The sequence below is a fragment of the Vidua macroura genome, chromosome 3 (genome assembly GCF_024509145.1).
Source record: "Vidua macroura isolate BioBank_ID:100142 chromosome 3, ASM2450914v1, whole genome shotgun sequence".
NCBI classification, from domain to species: domain Eukaryota; kingdom Metazoa; phylum Chordata; class Aves; order Passeriformes; family Viduidae; genus Vidua; species Vidua macroura.
The window spans coordinates 23284708-23312282 of record NC_071573.1 but is presented as its reverse complement, the minus strand read 5'-3'; the positions used below and the strand labels follow the sequence as shown (position 1 = coordinate 23312282).

Below are 27575 nucleotides of genomic sequence, written 5' to 3'. Positions count from 1 at the left end.
GAGCATCAGGATGGTTGTGTTTAGACACGGATTAAGGTCGGACAAGTTCTCAAATGTCTGCGGGACCTTATTCACGGTGCCCCTTGCAGCTCCTTCAGTCTCTGCTGCTGCTCGAAGGAGCCACCAGTGTCCTCCGCCTCCCCTCGGCTCTCCTGCAGCCAGGCCTTGCCCTTGAAGAGCTGCTGCAGCCCGACACCTCCCCGCACACGTGTGCCAGGAAAATCCACAAACGCCAGAGGTTTATATTCAAAAAGGAGACAGAGGAGTCCTGCAGCTTTATTCGAATAAAGGCAAGGAGTCCACTGGGGCACACGCCCGCGGGGTTTTCTCTCTCTCACGTGTGACACCAAAGGGGCGGAACGGTCCCTGTCACAGGACACTGCTAAATACGGCATCTGGAGCGAGTCCGCGCTGCCTGTAAACAAGCTTTGCTAACCCAGCGCAGCGCCTGGAGTGACAAATTTCCCAGCCCCGTGCCAGGAGAGCCGGGGGTGCCGCAGCAGACGAGCAGCTCAGCAGACGAGCGGGGGGCGGAGACAGGGCGACGGCAGGCCCGGAACCGGCTGGGCTGGCCCGGAGGAGGAGGAGGAGGAGGAGGAGGAGGAGGAGAGCGCTGGGCATGGCGGCGCCCGCAGCGCTGCAGCGGAGCGTGGTGTCCCCCGCGGGCAGGCACACCGCTTCCCTCATCTTCCTGCACGGCTCAGGTGCCTGCTTTCCCTCCCTTCTCTCCCCGCTGCCCATGGGGACGGGGCGCTCCGGGGCAGGGTCGGCCCCTCTGGTGCTGCGGGAAGGGGCGGCGGGACGGGGTGGCCGCGGCGGCTGCCAGCACTGGGGGAGAGCTTTGAGGTGACCCTGTCCCCGCGGCTCTGCCCTCCTCGGGCTCGCAAGGTGGAGGCGGTGGGCGGCAAAGCCGTGTGCAGGTGCCCGGAGAGGGTCCCTCAGGAACGGCGCCGGCTCCCACCAGACCGGCTTCCGTGAGAACACACGCGTTCCGGGAGATCACGGAACGTGCTCGGTTGGAAGGGAAATATCAGGATCATCACACGCCAACTCCTGGCCCTGCACCGGGCACCCTGAGAGTCACACCACGTGCCTGAGAGCACTGTCCAAAGGCTTCTTGGACTCTGTCAGGCTGCCTGGTGCTGTGACCACTGCCCTGGGGAGCCTGTTCTAGTGCCCAACCTCCCTCTGGCTGAAAAACCTTTTCCTGGTACCCGACCTTACACTTCATAGCGTTTCCTCAAGTCCTGTTCCTCCCTAAATTGCCCCTCTCAGAGGGTAGCTACATTCAGAGGATGACTTTCATAGATAAAGTGGCTCTTGCTGATTTAGAATCGGCATGAGAGTATCGTTGGCACCCTTTAAAAGCCTGTGCTCATTTACCAACTTCTGATTGTTCAGATGGGCCCTGTCCATGTCCAGACTGGCTTCATGGCCACCCTCTGCAGAGGGGAGTTACCTACATCAGTGACTGGTCTGAGGGCAGGAGGAGAGCGTGTGTTTTGGTGGGTTCAATTCCTTAAAAGTTGTTTCTAATGAGCTAAATAACAAGGTCCATGTGACATTAAAATAAAATAAAAGAAAAAAAACCCAGTAATCTTAGGTCTTTTCTAGATCAAGGACTTGAGAATCGTTATCACTTAGCTGCCCATGTGCATATGGCAACATGCTCAACACTTTCCCTGTATTTGCTTACTTCTGCTTTTAGCTGGTGCTTGTTTAGTTTTACAAAGATGTGTGTCCCTACTAAATTAGTTTCATTTTTATAATCCAGTTGAATTTTGCTTTTTAAAAATTCTGTGAGTAAAAGAATGAAAGTGAAAGAGTTTATGTGTTCAGCTCTCTTGTGAATGCTAATGCTTTAATGCTTGAGGAAGTAATTTTCTGTAATGTTGGAGGAGTAAGGGCAGATTATGGTTAGAGGTTGATTCCACTTGTGGTTAAAGTACTCTACAATTTTCTTTTTTTATATATATTATTTTGTTCGTAATGTTTGTAATGGGGTGGTTTTATTTGGTTTCTAGCAGTTCCACAGAATAGAATTTAAAACACAAGTCGCCACAGTGCTGTTGCTGTGGGCTGGCCTGTAAACCTGAGTTGTAAACCTTTGTACAGCACTTGTGATGGAAAGTGCCAGTCAGATGGCATGAATCCATTTTGTACATAATGCTTGCTCTAGACAAACTATAAAAAATGCAGAATGAAAATGCAAAATGGTATAGAAAAGTATTAGCACAACCCTGGTACTATACATTGGATTTAGGTAGAGGTTCCATTTGATAGCTTGGCAGGGAAAGCAAATGGACATAGCAAGTATGTCATAGCTTTTTAGGCTGAGGATTACAACTCTGCAAGTTATAACAAGCACAGAATCATAGGCTGGAAAAGACCTTTTAGAACATCGAGTCCAACTATTAACCAAACTCTGCCAAGTCCACCACTAAACCATGTCCTTAAGTGCCACATCTACACATCTTTTAAATACCTCCAGGGATGGTGACTCAGTGACTTTCCTGGGCAGCCTGTTCCAGTGCTTGAAAGCCCTTTTGGTGAATAAGTTTTTCCTAATGTCCAGTCTACATGTTACATGTTAAATTTAAACTTTACAGAGAAAGAAAACTTGAAAATACAAACTATATTTGAAAGGAAAGAAAGTAATATTTTACTTGAGGAGGGAGAAGAAGATAATAAAGCTGCCATCAGTCTTTTTCAGTTCGTAAACTAACTCAAAGCAGAATCACCCATCATTTGCTTCTTTTTGTAGTGTTCAGAACATATCATGGTAAAATTTCAGAAGAGCCTCAAAGGCTAGCATTTCGGGAGGTTTGTTGCCTTTTGTTGGATGTCACGGTCTCCTCTTTTCCTCCTTCTCCTCCAAGTTCTGTTCCTAGCAAATCAAAATACATTATCTGAGCATACAAGTGCTCACGTTTGAGTAGCATTTGGACCATGACAGTTCTTGACACAGAAGGTCATAGTTAAATTTTCTCTTATTGAGTTTTCTGTGACCTTTTAATGGACAAATTGTCTTCAATAACAGTAAATGTTTCTACAGATCTTTGTGAAGTTTAAGAGGTAGGAATAAATAATAGAATACATCATTAAGAAATTTGTAAAGACCTAAGTCCCAATTCTGTCATCATTGAGACAGTTGGTTGATTTACCTGAGGGTTCATTCTGTGCAAGTATTTGCAAGGCCTAGGCCTTGGCTTTCTAACTGAAAAAAAAACCCAGTGTATAGAAAAAATGTTAATTCAAGCCTTCCTAAGATACATTGTTTATAAGTGAGGTGACAAGGGCCTTGAGGAAACCCTTGTACATCAAGAGTGTCTGAGAAGAAACAGAGGTGTGTTTGGACTTCAGATCACAGTACTTATATAAAGCAAAGTGCTTGTGGGGGTATTTTCTGAAGCATCCAGTTAAGGAGGTAACGTGGATTTTACTGTTTAACTTAGTACAGGGTAAGATTTGTGTCAGTTTTGCAATCGTGTTTTTTTTTTTTTTTTGTCACGTGGAGTGTTTAGGTCAGAGAACAGTTAGTTCTAGTTATGCTAATTGTGCTTAACAGGAAAAATATTGCTGGGTTTGAATCCTTCTTGCCTTCTGTTTTAATTTTGAAGATACATTAATTATGTTTGTAAATAAAAACCATCTGAATTTTGTTAGAGTGCTTGAAAGCAGATTTTCTCCACTGGGGAATTATAATAATTTTAACTATGAATTGGTATATTCATGTGGGATTGTTCAGATGAGCCCATGTAATGTGCCAATAAGCCAGTGATATATTTTTTTTTTTTTCTTTTTTGGTTTGGCCATTTTATTGAAAAGAATAGAGTGAGTTCTAAAGTCAAACCAAATAATATGAGCTAAAATAATAGAGAATATTAGTGTTTTGAGTTGATAATATGTGGGAAACTCAACTTCAAGCAAGACTAAAGTCCTATAGTATGAGTGGCAGTAGTGAAATTCCAGTCTGCTGAGCCGCCACTCAGTTTTTTCGGTTGAACATCCTTCCTACTGTAAAATATATTCCTTGATGGACCAGTTTGTTTAAGCTTGAAGTATTGTATTACGCTGAGGATTTACTTGTGCCTGCTCTTGAGAGAGGTGGCAGTGAAATTATGGCTGAAGATACCAGTTGTGCAAAGACAAGCTGGAGACACTGTCTGGTGTATATATGTGTATTTATTTAAAAGGAGCAAATGCTGTCTACAAAAGAATTCATCTTGTTCCTGGCACTTCAGTCTGCAGGGGTTTTGGCCATAGTGTTGGTAAGACCTGGGAAAAAAAAAAAAACAGATTGGGAGTGGATCTTAACTAGTTTTCAAACAGAACTGCGTGGTTAAGATTTCTTTATGAGTCTGCTAGATATTTCAACTGAACCTATCTCTTTACAAATTCTCTTTTTCCTGTAAAGCTTATGTGCAATGTTAGCATAATTAAATGTGAAGATCTTTTTTACTGGGTTCTGAAGTGGGTTAACATAAAATTCTCTAGTAAAAGTAACTAACTTTTTTAAGGGGAGCAACAGTTATTTTACCTCACTTTTTAAGATGTTCATCAAGATTTTTGTTTGTCACTTAAGAGCAAATATGGTAAACTGTAAGTAAGGGGTAAGTCCTTATGTCTGCTTGGGAGATACTTAAGTCATTGAATGTAGTAAAGTATTGATTAAACTTATGTTGCGGGATCTCTTAAGTAGTCTTTTTCTAGGAAGTTTTGAGTCCATTGGAAAGGGGACTGAAGTTGTTCAAGAAAGTTCTGTTTTAGCATTTTAGTGTATTAACTTCATAATTTAAAATTAAGTCAATCTGAAGTATATTTGACATTGTATAATTTTCTTGCTAAATGCACAGAATAATTCTTGTACTCTTCTGTGTGATACAGGTGATACTGGCCAAGGAGCAAGAGCATGGATAAAACAAATTTTGAATCAAGACATGGCATTCCAACATATAAAAGTAATTTATCCAACAGCTCCTGCCAGGTACCATTGAATATATTGTAACTATAGGATTAAGTTCTTCTGTTCCAGTGCTATAAAACGCAGTTCTGGATATTAGTACAAATTGTCTTAACAATTCTTTCTTTCTTCTCATATATGTGCTTTTTGACAAAAGTGAAGCTCAACCATGCATTGTTGTCCAAGAGCTGTGATTTTAAGTGGTTAAGACTGTAAATGATTCCAAGAGGTTACAGCCTCTAGTTGAAATTTGTATATTGTCCTCATAGTAGCTTTCCATTTCCTTCATATAAATAGAAGATGATCCTGCAATGTGTGTTGTAGTGGCATTAGAGAGTCCTGATCCAGATCACAATCCTGCCCACAATAACTCCCATATATTAACTATTAAAATATTGTGTTGTATTTAGTGCCAGGTTTCAGTACTGAAGGTGGTTGGTCTTTTTGGCAAGTAGGATGTCAAAGATCCTCAGCTCCTGGAGAAAGGACTGGGAATTCAAAAATGCACATTACTTCTTGTTTGAATCCTGGCCCAACTATTTCAAAGAGAATTGAGTTCAACATTTGCTGTGAGCCCAAGTCTTGTTATTAAATGACACTGTGTATTCAATGGTATATGGAAGTATAGATTAAAAATTTTTCCTGCAGGAATTTGAAAGTTTATGCGGTCAAACCTAGAGGCTAAAAGTTGGACACCCACCCTCATAACTATCCAATGATAATAATAAATATGGAATATATAATTAATTACATATATTATGTATGTAACATATATTACATATATAATATGAAATTTCAGAGGTGTTTAATTTTTCGTAATATAATCTTTTGAGGTGTCTGTGGCTCTAAGTTAGGAAAATGTCTCCTTGAAAGGTAATGGGGTTGAGTTTCTTTCTGAATTTGTGCATAAGTGTGGATTAAGGCTGAACAGAAAAGGAAATTGTGACATAGACTTTTGAGGTACAGAGGTTTCAAAGTCAGGAAAATATTCTTGGAGGGTGTAAACAAGTATAATAGCAGATTTTGTCTGGCACTTACTAGTACATGAAAAAAAAAAAAAAACCTTTTCCTTGACCATGTATTTTTTATGATTTACTTGGGCAGGAAAAGCAACTGAGAGATTGCAGTGTGAATGTATTCACTGTGTTGCAGAAAAATCAAGCCTGTGAATGGAAGCCTTTGAAGCAGTGTATTCTGGGTTAGCAGGGAGTGGACCCCATTTTCTGTAAATAATGTGCTTGTTACTTCACTGGTGACAGGCTAAAGTGATGCTAGAGTTATCAGTGGCACATCACATATGCTGAGGGGATCCACTGCTTCCCTCCCAGCACAGCAGATACTGGAGAAATGCAGGAGGAGCTGCTGCCCTGGGAAATTATTTTTCTCCTTATGTTATATGCAGCCAGAGCACCTCAGACCACATCTGCTGGGCCAGTGCTTGATTTTTCCATCCCACTGCACTTCTGAGGTCCAGTCCTTTTCTTATTTTTTCTGGTTTCTTTGGGTAACTGCAGATGTAAACAATGTATGAATGATTAACCAGCAACATCTCCTGACTCAAATGAATCAATTTGTTTTTATCTTGCGACTTCGAATTTCAGTACTTTGGTAAACAGATGGGAAAATACTGTTTTTATTAAATATGTGAATAAACAGTTTATTTCACTCTCTTTTTTTCTTTTTTAAGTTGAGGTTACTCTTGTTCTTTTCTAGACCAAGTAGAGTCATGCATGAGCTGATTCAGAAGTGGCTTTTAACAGAACAGCAAAGTTGTATATTCAAAGAATATAAAATACCCACACTGTTTGTCTTTAACTGGCAAAGCACTCTTGTGCATAGCTCTCTGTTGCTGATAAACAACCCTAGCTGACACAGTAAAATAAAACAGATGCTCCTAAGCAGTTTGCCACTGTTTGCAGCAGTGCTGAAGTTTGTGATGATACATGTCATTGGTTGAAACCAAAATAATGAAGCATTTACAGACCTATTTCATATTGTTTTGGTATTCAAGAACAAATGACATTATGCTTTTTTGAAATGATTTTGTAACAGTTGCATTCCTTTCTTTCACAGAAAATAAAAGCAAGGCCTAGAACTTCCAAACTTGAATGGCAGACATTAAAGTAATTAAACTTGAATATATATGTTGGTTTTATGTATGTGTGTATTTATATGCATATATCTTTTGATAAGAATTCAAAATGTTTCTGGCAGCAAGGGAGGAATTCAGCCTCCTTGTTAATGAGACCTATAGCTGAGTGCTTATGGGCATGCAGATCTGCTGAGAAGATTCTGAAACAAGGTTCTTTGCCCACACAGAGGCTGAGGAATGTGCTGGCTGAAAGTCAGACTGCTGAGAGAGAGCCTCTGTGTGTCTTTAACCTGCCACTGCACTGTCAGTGCAAAACTTGCCTACAGGTTCTTGTGCTGATGATGAAATCGAAGAAAAGCTTGAAGCTTGGCAACACCCTCCTAGGATCGGCTGATGTGCTCTTCTGGCAAAATACTGTTAATGTGCATGTACTTCATACTCTGAGCTCCTGTATTTTCCAGGATAACTTTGCACATGCACGGTGAATGTTCTCTGTCAAAGTAGTTATGCCAGTAAAAGCAGGTTTGATGATATAACTGCAAAGCTGGGGGCTTTGGCAGGATAAACTGCAGTTCAGGAATACCTCCTCACATTTTTGATGGAAATTAATAGATCCATAGATATACATTCTTCACGTCTGTTCAGCAGAGTTTTGAAAAGCAGTGGAATTCACATTTTTCAACACAACACTGAATTTTTTTTTTGTGAAGGATGGATTTGGGTTATACTTACGTTTTGTTTAGATTTTATCCCAGGTGCTGAAACATGCATATTTTTAATTTGTACAGCATCAGAGGTTCAGACATGTTTTGATTCAAGAGTCAATGTATTTGAAAATTATTTTGGAAAACCAGTCCAGCATATAATCAGGAAGAATTCTGAAATATGTTCTTTGGCTTCACTAGCATTGATTTCAGCATAGACTAGAGAAGATTACGGGTAAAAGCAATGGAATGTTACTGAACTGCATTTTATAAAACTGTTTTTTACTCTTCTCTATAGGTCTCTGTAAAAAGTCACACTTCTTTTTTTAAAAGAGATTTACTTTTCTTTAATAATTTTTGTGATATTCAGGGTTTGTGCAGAGAACAATCACCTTATGCCCCCTGGACAGGTAGTGTTTGCAGCATTTTGTCTCATTTATTCCCCATCACATTGGAAAGTGCAGTGAGTCTCATATTTGGTTGTTTCTTCAAAAATTCATTCAAAAATAACAGAAAGTTGATAGTGAAATTTACAGTTAAAAAAGAAAAACCTGCAAAAATACTAAGTAAATTGCATATGGTAAAAAGCATGCTTAGATAAAAATGGAAAAAATATGTGGATTCGAAGGCTTGATGTGATGTAGTGAGAGTACTGACACCTGAATTTGGAATATGTTTGGAAATTAAGTGCATTTACCTGGGATATGCAAATTTTGCTTTACAAATTAAAAGTTTTACACATTGCTTGGAGGTTTTTTTTGTTTGTTTGTTTGTTTTCTGGTTTTAATATACTGGGATACTTAGAAATGAGTAGAGAACTTGTTTTAACTGTATCTAGCTTTCTGTCAAGATTAGTGCTTCTGCACATAGATTAAACTTGTTAAACACAACAGAATTCTATTTTCTCTCCATTGTAATGCTAATATATATCTTAAAAAAAAAACCAAGCTCATATTGGAGCCCTAGTAGCTGATGCAATCACTAAAGCCACGTCTACACTAATAGTTTTAAAGGAAAGAGTTTTCTTTTTCCCTTTTTATTTGGGTCAGGATGCCTACAACTTTAAATACTGTTTCAGCTGCTACAATTGTGACTTAAACATTAGGTTTCTATTGAGTTTCTAAATCAGAACTGAATACCACCCAATTTAAACTTTTTTTTTTTTTTAATAGAAAGTGATAGTTTAAATTGGCATTGCAGGAGCTAACGTGGTAAATCTAAAACCATTTAGGCTCTGCTTGTTTTAATACATATACCTTGCCTTCTATAATTCCCTGAAAAAATCTAGGCCAAAGATTCTTTGCGTTGTCTTGCATTCCATTCTGACAGTCCTTCTCTTTTGCAAGTCAGAAAATCAACTATAAATACTACTTTGGCTATTTAATGGGTCTTTTTGACATTCACGCAACAAACCTTTCTGTGGGACATAAGTCTCTGTGCAGAACTTGTTATCTGGAGTTGGGGGGGCCCAATTTATTCTAATTTCCATTATCATTATGTGGCTGGTAAGGGCTAAAAGGCCCACTACTCCATCTTTTCTCCTAAATTCACATCTTTGCTCAGCTCATGGGTGGAAATGAGCTTCATCTCACCATAGTCCCCATCTGGCTCTATCACAAAACCACCAGACAGTTTGGCACCACTCAGCTCCTCTGGCAGCCTCTGCCTGTGAGAGGCCTCGTATTGGAAAAGCAGCAGGGGTACTGCAGCTCGGACTTGAGATGGATTGGAGGGGAGCATGCACAGTGCCTATCATACTGTTTTTGGCTCAAGCAAATGTTATTAATCCTTGACTTTTTTAAATCCTAACCTCATTCATAAATTTAACACAAAGGAGTCTTTTTTAAAGGTGGGAGCTTGGGGGAGAAATGGGAAAAGGTTTGGGTTGGTATCATGGGGTGGTTCTTTCATCTCCTTTAAGTAGAAATTCAATGTGTTCTGCATAATAATGCTTGAAGTATGCTTGGATAAATTTTGTATTTTCCTTTTATTTCTGCTCTAGGATTAGGTGAGGAAAACTGCATATATCTAATGCTTGCATCAGATGTTAATAACACATGGGATGCACTAAACACTTGTCAGAGATAACTGTAGTCATTCTTGGGGAAAATAAATTAGAAGATGATGGAAATTATCTTGTATTTCTAATCCCTTTTACTGCATTGTGCTCTTAGGCATCCTTCATCTTGTTTTTCTTCTCTCAACTCTTTTCCAGTACAGAAGAATTGGAGACAATCATCCTTCCAACAATGAGTTGTGGATTTCTAAGTTATGTGCCATTCTGTGTTCTTGCTTTTCAAAAGTTTCTGTGCTTAGCTAGTGTCATTCATCCATCCTCAGTGTTGTTTGCCACCAGCTTGTGAAAGATGCCACTTTGAATCCCAGAGTGCCTTTCAGACCCCATAATGGAGAACTGATGCAAATTGGACCTTGGTTTGCCTCTTGCCACTTTCTCTCAGTGAATTTGTAAGGCAGCCACTATTGGTTGCTGAGGAACTGGCAATGTATATTAAAGGTCTTTTATGGTCTTTTCAACCATAAAATTATTGCTGTTCTCTGATTAGTACCAATCCCCAGAATTTACACCACTGTCTCCAAAAAAAAAAAAAAAAAAAAATCCCCCAAACAATGAAACCCAGCAAACCCACAAAAACAAAGAAACAGAAACAAACTTAATTTCTCCCACTGAGTTTTATGCCAGACTCTATTGCAGCTCCCTTTGTCTTGAATGAATAAGATTTGTCTCAAGTAACAAAAGCTGTCAGCATAGTATTTCTTCAGGTAACTGTTCTGTACTGGCTCAGTCAGGTCTCATTTCAGACAATGTGCATCCAGAACAACTCTATCAAAAGCATTTGCATGTGGTTGAGTGAACAGGCACAGCCTTTTCTGGAGAACAGCCAAAATTGCTCCTCATGGAGATGACTCTTGCCTTCTTTTTGGTAATTTTTATTTTTTTTTTTTTTTAGGTATAGCTCTAAGTTAAAACTGCTTGAATTTTGGACACATCATATGCTCTGTTACCATACCACAAAGCTTCATTGTTAAGATATGCTGACCCTCAGTTTTAACACAAGATGTACATTGTACTAGAGTTTCTGATTTATACTTCTTATTTGACTAGCTGGATTCTCTGCTTTCTTCCCCATTTCTTTTAAAATTTGCTTTCTGCTTCAAGCAGACAGTGGGAATTAAAAAGCATATTTTGGACCTAAATTTTCTATTGAAATGTAATACTGAAATTCAGCAGTGATATTATGCTATGAGAGAATTTGGGATTAGGGAGTAATTTGCTTTCATTCAAAAAACCTGCCATCAGCTTTAAGAGAATCAAGACTTGCTTCTAAAACTCAATATTTTGGGTTGGAAGGGACCTTTCAAGGTCATCTAGTTTAACCCCCCCTGTCACTGTCGAGCAGTATGGGAACAGAGAACTCCAGATCAGAAGGTAAAGAAAATGAGCTCTCTCCTTATTTTAAATGTAGCACTCTATATATAGAGAACATCGAGAAGACTAATTTCATTGGTCTTAGAGTAAAAACATGTTACACCATTGGTGTGCAGTGAATGACGCACAGTAGCAGAACATATCTATAAACAATGTGAAAACAAGATAGATTAGAGAATTATTTACATTCTTTCCCAATTGTTTCCCAGGCTCTTGCCTGGTTAGAAAACCTTTCTCTTTCTCTCTGACTGAGCTGAGAATATCCACACTCCCCCCCCAACAATGAGCAGGGACATCTTCAACTAGATCATGTTGCTTGAAATCCCATCCAGCCTGTCCTAAAATGTTTCCAGGGGTGGGGCATCTACCACCTCTGTTTCGGCACCCTTCTTGTAAAAACCAGTCTTCCTTGTATCTTGTATAAATCCAATCAATTTAAATTGAAAGTGATTCCCCCTTTTCCTATTGCAGCAGGTCCCGCTAAAAGGTGTGTTCCCATCTTTCTTATAGGTCCTTTTAGGTACTGGAAGGCTTCAATAAGGTCTCCCTGGAGCTTTATCTCCTTCAGGCTGAACAAACCCAACTCTCTCAGCCTTTCTTTGTGGGAAGAAGTGATCTGATCATTTTTGTGGCTCTCCTCTGGACCTGCTCCAACAGGTCCGTGTCTTTCTTCTTCTGAGGATTCCAGGACTGGATGTAGTTCTCCAGCTGGAGTTTCAGCAGAACAATGTGGAACTACTGTGGTAGTATGCCCTGTAGATTTTTTCAGAGGGGTGCACAGTCTTCCGAAAGACAACATTACAATTTGACAGGCCCTACCTCCTAACTGAGAGGAGACGAGTTTGGGAAGCAGGAAAAATTGAGGATTTTAGTAATTTTTTATCGTTCTTTGTCTTATTTCAGTCTTGAAGCTCAACTTCACTATAAATTTCCAGTTCTGTCTGACATTTCGGGAAGTTCTGTCTGGAAGCCTGTAAGCCAGCACCAGTGGTCTGGGTTTATGTGTCTGCTAATGCACGGTGATCGTAGTGCTGAGCATGAAGGCAGTGATACAATCATGCATCAGGAGAAAGAGTTGGGGGAAGAATACTTGCCATTTATCAATGTGCTGTCTCATGTAAAGGAGCTAGAACTGCTGGCTTGTCTTCTAACTTAAAATGTTAGATAGGGACAGAGATTTATTGGGTAATGAACAAAACCACCTGTAGTTTTGTGTGAAACACTATGCTAATAGCATAATTTTGGAGATGGAATTTGCCGTGGTTTGAGATCTGAATTTGAACCTGATGTAGCATCATTGGGTTGCTCTTCATTTCTGTTAAGGTAATTTCAGACTAGCTGGCACAATTTTAAACATGAGTAAGAAGGTCTAGAGGATATATTTGTGCTTCAGAAAGGTGGAGATAGATGGTGTTGCTGCTACCTACTTTTCATCATGTTTTCTTCATTGCTACAGAACTCAGGTTAGCAGAACCGAATCCATCTTGAATTTGTAAAATCTGTAATGATATTACTTTGAAACTTTGCAGTGAAATCAACAGTGAAAATTACTTCTGTCTGAGATGGATGATAAGTACTTACAAAGATATTACAGGATATATTTTCCTTTCAAGACACTGAAGTATTGTATAGGTTCTTCTTGAGACTGCACTCTCATGCAAGAGGTGTATTGATCTACAACCACACCCTTACAAATAGGAGCTATAAACTAATCAGAAAACATGATTTAGAGTGAATTGGGGATGTTGGGAAGCATTTTAAAGATTCTAATCCTCCTAATCCCTACAGTTTCTTGAATGATGTTTGATGTCAGCCATGAGTCCTTTGCTGTCTGTTCTCCTAACTTTTAAATGTTAAGAAAGAAATTCGTACAAATTGAACTTCCTTTCAAGTGTCTCTTAAAAATGGATACAAGTTTGGAAGCTGGATCTACACAGAGAGAGGATTCTTGATTCTTGTTTTCTTATACGGATTTGAATCTTTTATGTACTCCAGAACAAGCAAAACATACTCACACACACCCCTTAAAACCAAATGAGAAAAAATGCCCACACATTGGGGACTTTATATTTTCATTCCCACTTCAACACCACACAGTATTAGGGACACAGAGCTTTATTTCTACTATCATTTTTAAAAAAGAATAAACAAAGTGAGGCACAGATGGACTAATGGTATGAGTTTTAATTAAACTTAAGAGAGCAAAAAAAAATCCAAACTTAAAGCTGATTAGTTGATCTGACATTGTCCTTAACTGACCGTGTTGATCTTGTTGGATGTAGTTTCCACTCCACTCTGTATTTTTTTTACTTTTGCATATTTCAGTCCAGCTTCTCATGTCACTGTAACATAGGTTTTTTGGAGTTTTTTTGTGGTTTAATTGTATGAAAAAATTTGGTGCTGTATTCTTGGAGCTGTACAGATGGTTCCATGCCAAACATATTTGTTTACCGTGGTAATGTCTGAGTTGCAGTGTGCCAGCTAATAAAGGGATTATTTAAAGAAAAAGGTGAATGACTAAAACAGATGTACCAGTTGGGTGAACCATTAAAAGAATCTTATTTCTCAGCTTTATGTAAAGGTTATTTTTAAGGCATTTCTGAGAAATCAAGAGTGCTTGCAAGGATGTTTTTGAAGCAGCTGAAAGCCACTTGTCTGTTTGCTTGGAGGTCTTTTCCTGTGGGCTTGAAAGACATTGGTCTTTCATCTGTCTTATGAAGAATTTTCAAAAACAGTAGGGAGAAGTCCTGAGTTTCAACATCTGATCAAGTATTATAATCTCATGATGAATTTTGATCTGTTTTAAATGTCATGATCTTGTCATTTAGTTGTGGGGAAACATGTTTTAATATTTATGGAATTTAAAGTTAATTGTGGTAATGCAGTATATGTATGTATCTATGTTCCATATAAATCCTGAGGTTAACCTGCTGTAATAATAAATCCAGGTCAACTTGCTGTAGTAATACTAAAACCTTTCACACATTACTAGAAAATGAAGCACTCTGGCTGCTAAGCATTTTAACCAGGATTGATGTAAAAGTGTTTGAGAGAAGCTAAAATAATGGATTAAATACCGTTTGCCCAAGCATTTCATCTGTTGTATGTCACATTGTCCAAGTGACTTCCAGAAACTCCTTTGATTCTGCTCTTGAGAAACTCCTTTGATTCTCCTCTTGATAGATTTGATTGGAATGTCTGCTCTTAGAAACTGACTTTTGTAATTAGATATTTGTAATCTTATTTTTTAGGTCTTGATCAATTCATTTCTGGAGACAGAATTCTGAAGTAAAGACAGTCAAGAAAGCAAATAATTTTAATACTGTTTTTTAAACACAGCTTTAAGTTGCTGGGTATACAAGATTTTTCCACTGAATTTCCTTTAATTTTGGAGTTAACTTTTTAATATACAAGTAAGGGCTAGCTTGAAAACGAATAGCTCAATTTTTTAAATTCTGGTGCTTGAGTATGCAGTTTGTTTTGGATTCAGGAAGTGAGGGATTGCTTCAGGCACTTGACCACATACTGTATGGCACTTTCAATAACAGTACATTTAAGGTACCCTGAAGCTCTACTGAAAAAGATGAACCTGTAGTGTTTCTGTTTGTACCTATCTGTTGCTGTTTGTTGCCTCTTTCAGTTGCTGTTTGTTGCCTCTTTCAATTTTTCTTACCAATTTTTAAGTAATGGGCTTTTTTTGTGTTCATGACAACAGGCAGAAGAAAACCTAGTTCTCTCATTTTTTACTTTTATGACCGAATAGTCCAAATAGTATTATTTTGAACACTCATCCTAGTGGCAGTACTGGTTTAGAAATAGCTGTTTACATATGTGAAGCCTCTCTGGTGTTAATAAAGGCAGAATTTGTTCCTTCAATAAGAATAACTGAATTAGTGGCTTTCTCATTTTAGGTTAGTTGTGGCTTTGTTTAATCCTAGCATTGAAAAATTCCAGAGACAGCACAGAAGTCAACTTTAGCATTTTCAGTGTATTCCCATCCAGAAATGTATCAAGAGCTGTCTGTTTTGTGGATGATGATTGTAATCTGATCTAAGCTTAAGTAAAAGTGAAGAATTTGCCCTGGTTGAACATAGCAAATAAGGGTTTCAAGGGGCTTTGTTTGAGATGATCGATCTCATAGCAGTGTGTTTTGTAATATATTGTAGAGCCATTGCAAGGCAATTAGATCACCTTTCTTGGGACTTCAGGGCTCTATTAATCATCTTTATTTAAAACCAAAGAAAAAGCTTCTTTGAATTGAAGGCTTCTTGATTATCTGGGGTTTGGGCAGCCTGTTGAAGCACTTAAAATGACATTCCAACAGCACAGTATTATGGTGAGGAGTGTCATAACTCTTGTTTGTGCACCAGTCCAGTAAGCACGTGGCATTTCTTTCAGTTATGTTTATGAGATACCTGCCCCATTAAGATGAGGATGGCTGTATTTACTTGACAGAAAGAAAAAATGGCAGGTTATTTTTAATACCTAGAGGTTCATAATATCCATCCCCTGTCAGTTTTGTCAAGAATTAGGCAATTGAATTCCATAAAGTTAGCTCCTGCAGAGCTGTCTTGTTTAGAAGTTACTTCAGTTTGTCGTATTCCAGCATGGATTTGAACCCTAACTTTGTTCAGGATTAAGAACCTCTTGACAGGCTTAAGATTTAAAATGTTTAGCTGACCTAACCAACCTTAACATTTAACTGGCTGAAAATTGCATTTTACATAGCTTCCAAATGTTGGCTTCATTCTTAAAGGACCATGACTTCAATGCAAGGAAATACAATATGACTGGATGTAAATGGAGTTAGACCTCAAAGAGGTTTATTCTCTCCTTTGCTGGAGATACACTGATTTTTTTTTTTTTTTTAATTTATTACATGTGATCAAGGCTTTTGAACCTGTTCTTGGGTAATCATTTGTTTTCTTTCCTTCCATCACTCTAGGCCATATACACCTTTGAAAGGAGCCTTTTCCAATGTGTGGTTTGACAGGTACAAGATCTGTAATGACTGTCCTGAACACATTGAAAGCATTGATTCCATGTGCCAGGGCCTTACAGACCTGATCAACGATGAGGTTAAGAATGGCATTGCCAAGAACAGGATACTCATAGGTAAGAGATTTATTTCTAATGTGTTTATTCTAATGGTTTTTTAATGGTTAAGAGATTATCTTCCTTGAATTTACTCTATCCTGAAGGGTCATGAGCATGGCTTGAAACTGCTGAACAACCTTTTCCATAGCCAATCCTCAGCTATACTAAATCCTTATTTAAACCCATATCAGGTGGAGAATGTGGCTAACTGTAAGCAGTATCCTGAAAATGTAAAACTGTTTTTATTTTCAACAGTCATTTGTAATCATTATTTAAAATAGAGTGGGCAGTGATTTACTTTGAGAAGTACATAGTTTTGCTATTTCCTTTAAGCCCTTTTCAAGGATGGAAAAGTACACTTTCCAAAAATGACGTGCATTTTGGAGAATGGAGTTGTAGCATATAAATAATCATGAACTTTTCCTTACTGCTCTAATCATTTTAGGTTAAATTAATTCATGCAGGAAAAATGTGCATGTTACATAGCACTAAAGGTTGACACTTGATAACAAATGAAGTATTAGCTGTAATAGCTCATATGTGTCTATCTTTATTTCTCTTTCCACAAATTTCCAGTAACTTTCATGGTACTTCAGTGAAATAGATGGTGGGATATTGAGGCACAGGAGTTGAGGGTGATGAAATAGCCTGTGGCAGAGAGGGAATGAGAATTCACAAGTCTTTGGCTCCCTGTCCCATCTCCAGACCACAAATGATTTCGGGTTGGGGGAAAAAACTTAAAGTGGGATCTTATAAAGGTATGTCCAACTGAGTCATGCCATCAAAATCTTGCGTGGCCAAACCACTACCATTCAGCCTGGTGTGTTTTCCTGGTCCAGCCCCATGTTGCTCTGTGAAGGCCTGTGTTTGCTTTCCCTTTCTGGCTCATTGCACTGCCTGCAGAGTAAATGCATTGTTTTGGATGGCTGTCAAAAGAATCCCTTTGATCTGTCTTTCCCGTGTTGTTATACCTGCTGGCTTGGAAGCAGCTGGAGAAGTGCAGGTGCTTTGCTGTTGAGTGAGCTGGGAGATGCTCTATGTACAGATCCAGTGTGCTACTGGGCTGTTTTCCTTTTCTCTGTAGCCTTCAAAATTAGAAATAGCCAGACTGCAAAGTATGAAGGTTGTTTTCCAAGTCATAAGCAGAGTAAGGAAGTTGGCATGCACTGAGTGTTTCATCCCGTAGATTCTTTGGAAGTCCCCGTCTCTGTGTGTTTGCATTCCTCACATATAAATCAGAAATAACTGTACTTGTTTTGTTGCTCTTGAGAGCTCTGTTTCCCCACCTGACAGAGACTACAAGCATGTGTCCTCATGGTTCCGTCCAATAAATTTATGCAAGAAGCAAAATAAGGCAGCCCTGAGTTACTTCGTCCGAAGTACAGAAGGGTACTCACGTGGATGCATAAAAAACTTGGTAGTGGAAAATTGTATCACTTGTGGCTGTACAAGATTAAGTGTTCTTCCACAAGAACTTTGTGCCTTTTCTGTGCTGTTTTTGATGATTAACCAGTGTATGATGCAGTGAAGAATGAAGCTTAGAGATCCTCTAAGGTCTCTATGCATAAAGGTGACATTAATTGTCTTAGGATTTTGTGCAAATAATTGCCCATCTTCTGGCATTCTTTCTTACAGGAAATTAGGACTTTTGTAAAGGTACTCTGCAGATTTATAGTATTCAGCCTGGAGAACAGAAGGTTCTGGTGAGCTCTTGCAGCACCTTCCAATACCTAAAGGGGCTCACAAGAAAGCTGGGGAGGGACTTTTTACAAGTCCATGTAATGATAGGACAAGATGGAATGGCTTTAGACTGACTGAGTGCAGTTTTAGATTAGATATTAAAAAGAAATTCATTACTTTGAGGGTGGTGACACACTGGAACAGATTGCCCAGGGAAGCTGGGGATGTCCATCCCTGGAGGTGTTCAAGGCCAGGTTGGATGGGGCCCTGAGGAACCTGGTCTAGTGGAGGGACTTCCTGCCTATGTCAAGGTAACTGGAAAATTATCTTTAGAGTTTCTTCCAACCCAAACCATTTTCTGATTTTTTGATCAAAAGAAAGTATGAGGCCAAGTCGGCATGTAATGTGTGTCAGCACCAAACTGTAATGTCAACTCAAAAAGGAGAAATGTGTGGCCTGAATTTTTCTGAGTTTAGAAGATTGCTGTACAGGAGATAATGGAAGATTTGGTTACTTGCTTAGAATGTCAGATAACTAAGTTCTGTCAGATCTTTTTAGATTTCTCTTGGAAAATGTCAATAATGTCCTTTTGGTACAATAAGATGAGGCCTAAGGTAACAGATGGTGTGCAGACAGTGAGTTTGTCACTCACTGGTCATGCTGGTACCATGGAGTTGGAGGAGGCAGCCTTTGTGAGGTAAAGGGAAAAAATAAGACATAGCAGGGGAAGCCAGGGTGAAATTTTGCTATGAATTCATAGTGCATTCAGTGCTATTGAGTCATGTTGGAGATCCATAATGATACATATCTTATTATGGAAAACAGAGACAAAGTAGTTGAGAAAAGCAATTGGAGAACTTGGGAGTCTGTGAAGAACAGTGGGAGCCTTTTTGGGGAGGGTCACAGAAACCAAAGAGCAGAGTGGTCATATGAAGGCTTTTACAGGGAATGAAATGCTCCTTAAAGGGTTAAGGAGAATTGAGTTGAGTGACCATTTTGTAGTAAGTGGGAGTTTTAATGACTGGAAAGAAAACAAAATGAGTATGAGGAGCGTAACAAGATTGAAGGTTATGGTTTTATATAGAATAGAGGACCAGAAATTACAGGCTGAGGGTGAGTGTCAGATATTGCTGGATGAGGGTGAGTGAGGTGTTAGGCAAGCAGGAAGGTGGGCAGCTGCTGACAGCTCAGAGGTGTGGGATAAGAGGGCAAGATCTGAAAGAGCACTGTGCAAAGGTGAGCGAGTGGGAAGAGACAGGGAGCAGCAGTGGGCTCTCAAACATGGAAAATGAGAAGCCCAGCCCCGGTGTTCTGGGGGATGATTCCCCTTCTTGAGCCATTCAGAGTTTCCGCAAAGCTCGAGATAGTGGGACAGTAAGAACATTTTCTCTGAAAGAAATTGTAGCCTGCATTGTTTGCTTCGATACCTCTGAAATTCACAAGTGACTGCTTCTAGATCAGAACTCTAAAGCTGAGGATGGAGTCCAAGTTGTACAGTGCCAGTCCTCTCTTCCTTATCACGGAAAATGCTGGTGCAGCCTTGCTTTTAACAGCTGCTCTATGAATCTACTTCTAAGGAAATAAATTACTTAGTTTGCTGGATCTAAAGGAAGTCTTATTTTTAAAATATCCGTATTAATTTTGTGACATGGCTTATCTACCCATTCCTATCTCCTAACAGTTTCATAAGTTGCTTTCCTTTTAACACAAGTCTTTTGAAGGAAGTAGACTTCTGATTAAGCTTTATTTCCTCTGACCTTGGAGGAGGAAGAAAGGGAGACTAGCAGCAATACATAATTATTCAAAAAAATAATTTTATCATCCCCAGAATTTGATAATGGTACTTAGTTTTTAGCCAGACATTCTTGTTGAGTTACTCTTACTGGTCTTCCTGGCTAAAGCAATCCTTGTAAATAGTCCTGTAAGTAGGTTTGTATTGACTTTGGCGATAAAAGATTGTTATAAATTTAGTCAAATTTTGACACTTGGAGCTTTGATAATATCCTTTCTTTAAAAACAGGATGTATTTCTTCTTTATAAATGCCTGAATTCATTGCTAAATTTGCCAAACAAGCCACAGTTTAAAATGTGGGACAATAATTTCTTTTTCTATCTAAAGCTGTGTTGGTTTTTCAAGTGTGGTTGTTTTGTTTTTTGTTTTCTTGTGCTGGTTGTTCTGTTGTTTTGGGTTTTATTAACTGCTCCATAGTGACAGTGTCCTGTAAAATAAGTCCACTTCAGTGAAAACTGTTTAAGATTTCAACAATCTTATTCAAGCTCTTGAATAGAAGCTCTTGAAAGAAATGGCCCTCTTGTTTTTTGAGCGTTTTGATAGGGCTTACTGTAGTGAACTACATTTTGGTGAAAGGCAGTCTTTTTGTTCTTTTTTTGTTCTTAATTTAGCACTGCTTTCCTGCTTTCACAGGTCACTTTTTGTGTAGTGCAGAAGTGCTGATCCAAGCGCATTGGTCTCTGCCACCTGTAGTCACTCATGTAAGCAGCCAGTGAAAATAAACTTTCCATAACAGTCCTGTAGATTTGACTAAATGCCAGAAAACACATGCATGATTCCTGACCTCTTGTGCTGTAACAATAACACGAGACACACAACCACTTTTTGTTTATTGCTAGACTTCTTACATTGCTACTGAACCACGGTGGAAGTAACATGAAAGCTCTGTGCTTCTTGTAAATATTAGCATTTCCTTCTCTCTCAGTGTGTGTGAGAATGGGATGGGGGGGAAACATCTTGGCTTTGACACCCCAGAGAGCAGATGCTATAAATATGTGGAGATAAAAACTTCCAACAATAAATCATTGAAGTGTTGAGCCATCTATTTCACCCACAATCTTGGCACTTTATGCTTTTGGCTTCTAGGCCTTTTGCTGTCACTCATCCTATTTTGTATCTTCTGTCTTTATTAGGAGGACATTGTCTTCCATTCAGAGGTACTTACTGCCTTGTTCTTACTGAGTAAATTTATGGGTTTGTTTTGCTGTTTGTCTCTGCAATTCAAATGAGAATTCTCTTTCTGTACCTCCTATTACATGGCTTTGTGGTTTATCTAAATTGTGCCTGAGATGCTGGGCTGAAAGCAGTACTGTTAGTCCATCTGCCCTGTAATACCTGCAACATTTCATTAATTTCCAGTGCATCAGTGTAAATTTGCCTTGCATTTATACTCTGGGGTAAATGTTTGCTCCTCTCGGTTTTGGGGTTTGTTTTTGTATCTTAACTGACCATGTTTCTCTTTTGGATCCCTGCTACTCTTGCTCACACATCAGGAATTTAAAAGAGACATTAACAAATTAATCTTTCTGTTTCCTTCATAAGTCTTTCAGTAGGAGGTACAATGCTAATTTTAACCAACAGTAGACCATTACTTGTTACTTTGTTTCCCAGTATTTGATGGTGTCTATATTAATGTATCTAAAGACTCTAAAAGATTACACTTTCCCACTATGGTGAAAGACAGGTTTAGCAAATTATAGTGAAGATTAGGAGTAAATAAGACTCACAGAAGTAAACTAATAAAATAATTCAAAAATAATTCAAAAATAATTTATATTCAAAAAATAAAAACTCAAAAATAATTCAATCATTATATTGTCATTGCATATAAGATAATGACTTCAGTAAGAAAATAAAGTGAATCAAGTTCTGATCTTTTCAGCCTTACTAGGAACTCTGTTGAAGATATGTCCTTACTCATCTTTAATAAATGCCTGAATTCAGTGCAAAATTAAATGGATGGATGGGCTTTTAGAATGCTTGAGAGTTGTGCAGATGTGCCACAGGGTACAAATGAACCTGTACTTTCTTCACAGTTGTGCCAACAGAATTGTAGAAAAGTGAGACTTCACAACTTTTACTATTCCATTGTCACGTGCCAGTGCAGGCTCAGCTCTATTTAGGCAAATCCTTACCATTGCTTTTCTGAATTCTAAAAGATCTCTGCTAACAGAAGGTTCACAGCTCTGCAGAACAGCATCTTGTTTCTGTGCATCACTACTCTTTGCTTTAGAGAGCTATTTTCCACTTTCCTTCCTGTGATTCCATTTAGAGTCACAAATACTGTGAGCATAAAGGATAGGTTGTTCCCTTCCTTTTTCCCATGTTGTGCGGTTATGCTGACTGTAAAAATGACAGGTAAGTGTTGCAGCAGGACACTGCTGTCCTCTCTAGCAACAACCAAGAAAACACACTGGGTAAACAAAGCAAGCCATAGATTGGCAGAGTAACATCTTAATAAAAATTGATTCGAGACTTTTCATGGATTTTATTTTCCTTCCAGTGCTAAAAATTACGACCCCTTAGGTACACATGTTGGGTTCCCCTCTATTACCTGTAATAGTTGAAAATAAAATGTAACTGGTTCTGGTTTTACTGCGAGTTGATATGTTAGAAACAATAGTAGACTTGTTTTTACAAGAAAGTGGTAAAAATCGTACCACTTAAATATGCATTTCAAAACGTGTTTTCACTGGTGAGAAAGATGGGGAGCAAATTGATTCATGATCCTAACAACAGCAAGTGACTTGAGACACTCAAGGGAAGTTGCCTTTGTTCTTGTAAAGAATCTCAAGTTTGTTGCTCTTGTAAAGACTAAGTAACAACTAGAATAACAAGGCTATCAAAGGTGGAAACCATTCATTGCAGTTCTGCTGGTGTGCAAGGTTTGGGTTTGATGAAGTTTCATGAAGAGATTAAAAGAAGAAAATCACTGCTGTGAGGAAATCCACTTGAGACAAAGCACATGTTTGAGTACTTAACACAGGAGCAGTGTTCAGGGAGTTCTGTGGAGAAGGGAGTTTGCTGTTCCACTGGCATTTGTACTCTTAGCTGATATTCATTTGTGAACACTGTTAAATGTATATAATACTTCCATTCATTGATGAAAATGGAAGGTCAAAACAGAAAGTCAGCTTCCTTGCAGATGATGTGTAGAACAAGGTTGTGCTGTTACCATTAATAGAAGGTAAATCACAAAGTCCCTAGGGAGAGGGGAAAGTAAACTGGAATGTAGCTTTAGGGAGAAATTCCTGATAACAAACTTTTAAAGCAACTCTAAGTTGAAATACTAAAAAAGGAGAAATTGAGAATGAAAAATGTTGTGAGAATGGAATGAAAAGGAGGCAAGAGTATGTAATGTATTGTAATAATATCAGAACAGGACAAGACAATTTCTGACTATATTGGTGTAGCCTTATACAACAGAAGAGTGTTTGTCTTGTGCTGTGCTGGCACAGGCACTGTGTGCTGGAGGATCCATTTCTTGCCACTTTGTTATCAAAGCTGTACTGATGAATGGGAAGAAATACAGGAAAGATGAAGAACAACTAATACAGAGAAACTAGTGAGGAAATACTGCTTAAAACAAACACCCCAAACTACACCCCTACACCCAAGTCCAAATCCTAATCTCATCAAAATCTGGGGTTTAGCTTCTCCTGTTCCTTTTTTTCTTGAAAATTTGTTCACTAGACATGTTTCATAACTATTTTTTTCCCCATGGGTGTGATTTCTAGTATGGCAAGCACCTTTGAGCATATGTTAAAGTTTTACTGAAAAGAGTGAAAAAGTGATCTTTGTGTTTCCTAATTCCATAATCATTACAACAAATAGACTAAGGCATTTTACAGTCAGGTCTATAAGATTCAGGATGCACTTGGCAATGTCAAACCTGTGTGTGCGAGAGAGCTGTTCTTTCTGTGAATGAGATTGAACACCTAAAGAACTTTCTGAATTCAGTAATAGCTCATTGCAGCCATTAAAGTGATGCATGGGTGAGAAGGCAGTTTTTAGCATTCTCTTATGTATACAGGACAAGAGATACAAAATAAACCTGGATAATAAAGTTAGTGTTTTCTGAGATGGAAACATAGACATTGTTAGACAAAGTACAAAGAAACAAATAAAGCTGAAGTTTGACAGTAGGTAAATACTTGGTGTCCTGAACCCCATATAAAGTTGAAGTGTCATCATTAGGTTATCATTTCAGGTTATCATTTCAAACAAACGGGAAGTAAATTAATACAAATCAAGATCTTTTAAAAAAGTGAGTTGGAGTCTTGTTTGCAAGGCTCCTAAGGCCATTTACAAGTAATGTTTTATCACTGAAAAATGGCAGCTGTGGTGAGGGTTTCTGTTTTATTCAATGAGGAATAAATTCTGTATAAGAAATTGAGTTTCTGTTCACATTGTGTTACATCATCCTGTGCCTGAGATTACCTGAATTTAGTTAGAGATTATATTCCAGAAATGAATGTTTTAGTTTTAGTGAAGTATTGCATGGGAGTTTCCTTCTGATTCAAATTCTTTAGTTAGGAAGTGTGGTGATTGTGTGATTTCAGCAGATCTTTCTCAGCTGTCAAGGTGAGTCACAAACAGCTTTCTTCTTATTGCAGAGGGCTATTACCTAAAAATTAGCACTACACTGAAGCAGATTTGTGGTCATAAATGCATCCTTGAGTGAACTTTCTCTGCAGCTGGAAGTGTTTTACATAATTGAGTCTTTTGTGTGTATTCCCCTATTAGTCTACATATAAGCCTCCTTTGTGAGTCAAGGAAGTTAACACAAAGAGTTAGGTGCTTTCCTGAACTGGCATCCTGAGCATTGTTGAGCTAACCCTGTTTAACTGTTGTGAAGCATTAATCACATTTCTCATTAAAATAGGCATGAGGGGAAAACTGAAAGTGAATATACTTCTGAATTTAATACCTACTGGCAAACTCTGAACTTCTGTGCACAGTCTTTGTGTGTCTTGGAAGTAGATTGGTCTCAAGTAGAGAAGTAGATTGGTGAAGACCTTGCAATGTTCTGCCCATTAAGGATGAAATGTTGCTGTGTCATTTTGATTTTGTCTAACACTCCTGACACAATCTGCTTAACAATGCTGTACAGTTTATGTATTCTTCATGCTGAGATCATCTGTATACATGTACTTCTGTGTTTTGTTTATGCTCTGTCATTTCATACGGCTGTTTTGTGTAATATCTATACCTGCCTCTCATTTTTCCTTCATCCAAAATTTGAATTCTTCTGGAAGTTCTTGACTGAGAATGTCTTTTATGTGTTATGTCAAACATACACTTATACTAATATGGTTCTTGTAATTGAAAAAAATAGTCTGCATCATGCTTATTCAAATTGTTGTTTTTGAAGCATTTACCATATGGCATTTACTTGGAGATTGTCATGGTATCAGGTGATACACTTCAGGTATTCCCATGCAAATCAAAGAGCTAGTTCTTTGTATTGCATTTTCTTGTAGTAGTATGAGCCACATAAAAGAACCATTACCTAATATTCTTCTAAACAGAAGGTGACTGCATTGTCAAAGACTGCTGGTGAGTAATTGCAGACAGTGTGCCAGATTGTGACTAACTGGGTACAAAATTTTAAGATTAAATCATTTACAAACTAGTAATGACTTTTCAATGCAGCTTTTCTTCCTGTAATCTGAAGTACTTAAAATGGACTTCATTTTATTTGTTGACAAATCATTGTCTGTATTTATTTGTAAGCAAATGCAAAATGGTCTCTTAGAGTACAAGAGCTTCTTTTGGGGTTTGAGGATGACAGCATTCTTCAGAATGATCAAAAGGAAATGAAATAAGTGACCAGATTGTGCATAAGAAAATAAAGGAAACTTCACTCTATTCATTATCTGCATACAGTCAATATAATGGCCTGTGTACTGTGTCCTTGTGAAGTAATGTGGTAGTCTGGATTTCTTTCCTAATGAATAAGCATTTGTCATGTAAAAATCATCCCTGAGGAATTATCTTCAGTAAGGAATTAGTGTAGTTGAAGAGACATATGGACCACAGAAGGCCATTAATTCAGAGATCCTGTTAGAGCTCAGGGGGAGTACATTGCATTTGTTCCCTATTTATTATATATCTCAAGGTATAACAACAAAAATATCCTTAATGCTGGTTTAATGTGAATGCTCATTGATTATGTACAATAGAGATCTTTCATGTGGGAATGCCACTAGCCTAGGGGAGAAATTTGAATACAAAAAGCAGTGAGAATTACCTGTTCACAGAGTTTTACTTCGTTAATGTCAGAGTATGTATGGCCACAGTTTTCAGCTACCTGGTAGGGACCATATGCAAATGGCTTCTGAAGTAATGGCATAATGGTATTTTTGTCTTCTCTCAGTAATGAATCTTCAACACTGCTTTAGCTATCCAGTATCCTAATTGCATCATGCTTTGATTTAAACCTCAAGCTATGCCACCATAAGGTTCAGGTTGGACATCAGAAGGAATTTCTTCACAGAAATGTTGTTAAACATTGGGATGGTGAGAGGTGCTGGAGGCACTGTCCCTGGAGGTGTTCAAGAAGTGACTGAATGGAGCACTTGGTTCCATGGTCTACTTGACAGGGTGGTGTTGGGTCATAGGTTGGGCTTGATGATTTTAAGAGGTCTTTTCCAACCTAAGTGATTCTGTGATTCTAAAATCTTTGTAACCTTTATGGTACTCAAGATGGGTTTTTTATTGTATTATGTATAAAATAAACAAGTCTGAAGATAATAAATTGTACATTGTGTTACAAAGATTTATAGAAAAATCTTTGTTTCTTTTGTTGCATCCTAGGAGGCTTTTCAATGGGAGGTGGAATGGCAATGCATTTGGCCTTTAGGTTTCATCAGGATCTGGCAGGAGTCTTTGCCTTGTCCAGTTTTCTGAATAAAGACTCTGCTGTTTACCAGGTGAGTGTGTTGTAGATATTCTAGAAAATATGCTTAGCTACATGGAAAACATGGTGATTAAAATTCAATATACATGTTTATACATCTGAGGCAGTTGATTCACATTCTAAACTTATGCCATTTCTGGGAAATAGATTATCAGAATATTAGGAAAGTGAGGCTTTAAAGCTGTCTTTAAATAATTTTTATTGCACTTTTTTGCACAGGCAGTACAATATTGAAGTGTAGAAAGAGATTAACAAATTAAATGCTTTACTAGTTGTCCTTAATTGTTAAAGAGTCTGTGTAAGCATAAGTATTCTTTTTAAAGCATGTGATGCATTATAATACTCACGAGCTCCATTTGCTGTCATGAGTTTTTTTTCTGTTTCTCTTATTTGGAGAGGGGTATAGACCTTAAAGTAAACCCTATCATTTGTCAGGAGTTATTGTATTGCAATTTGAAGGGCAGTTTTTTCCAGTACTTCCTTGTTTACTTCTATAGAGACAGTACAATATGACCTCTAAAATGTAGATCAGTAAGTGCAATAACTGTCACCATGTAATTGTAAATATTCCTTTTAAATTTTTGGCAGTATGTCTGACAGTGTCTCCTTTCCATCTAGGCTTTGAAAAGAAATGAAAGTGCTCTTCCAGAATTATTTCAGTGCCATGGAACTGCCGATGAACTAGTTCTCTACTCATGGGGTGAAGAGACCAACAAGATGTTAAAGTCTCTGGGAGTATCAACATCACTTCATACTTTTCCAAACCTCAATCATGAGCTGAACAGAACTGAAATAGAAAAATTAAAATCCTGGATTGTAAAGAAATTGCCTGTTGAAGCACCAAAGGCAAATGAATAAACAAAGATCCAGCCTCACA

General features: G+C 38.3%; 1 protein-coding gene across 4 annotated transcripts; it reads left to right on the top strand.

The window, feature by feature from the left end:
• Positions 1-129: 129 nt before the first annotated feature.
• On the top strand, positions 130-27575 carry LYPLAL1 (lysophospholipase like 1). Of its 4 annotated transcripts, none has more exons than XM_053974226.1 (6): positions 130-290; positions 4888-4987; positions 7037-7086; positions 16153-16322; positions 26596-26711; positions 27317-27575. In XM_053974226.1, exons 2-6 carry the CDS (start codon positions 4913-4915, stop codon positions 27554-27556), a joined length of 651 nt encoding a protein of 216 aa, XP_053830201.1. In that variant the 5' UTR covers positions 130-290; positions 4888-4912; the 3' UTR covers positions 27557-27575. The 4 variants fall into 4 exon arrangements, with proteins under 4 accessions (XP_053830201.1, XP_053830202.1, XP_053830199.1 ...); XM_053974225.1 differs by lacking the exon at positions 130-290 and adding an exon at positions 617-704; XM_053974227.1 differs by lacking the exon at positions 7037-7086 and having other exon boundaries at positions 139-290.

Excerpts from the sequence above, each read along its gene's own strand:
- LYPLAL1 (XM_053974224.1), top strand. The coding sequence starts at position 620 with ATGGCGGCGCCCGCAGCGCTGCAGCGGAGCGTGGTGTCCCCCGCGGGC. Across the intron at positions 4,988-16,152 it reads TATCCAACAGCTCCTGCCAG|GCCATATACACCTTTGAAAG; the intron begins GTACCATTGAAT and ends CCATCACTCTAG. Across the intron at positions 16,323-26,595 it reads CAAGAACAGGATACTCATAG|GAGGCTTTTCAATGGGAGGT; the intron begins GTAAGAGATTTA and ends GTTGCATCCTAG.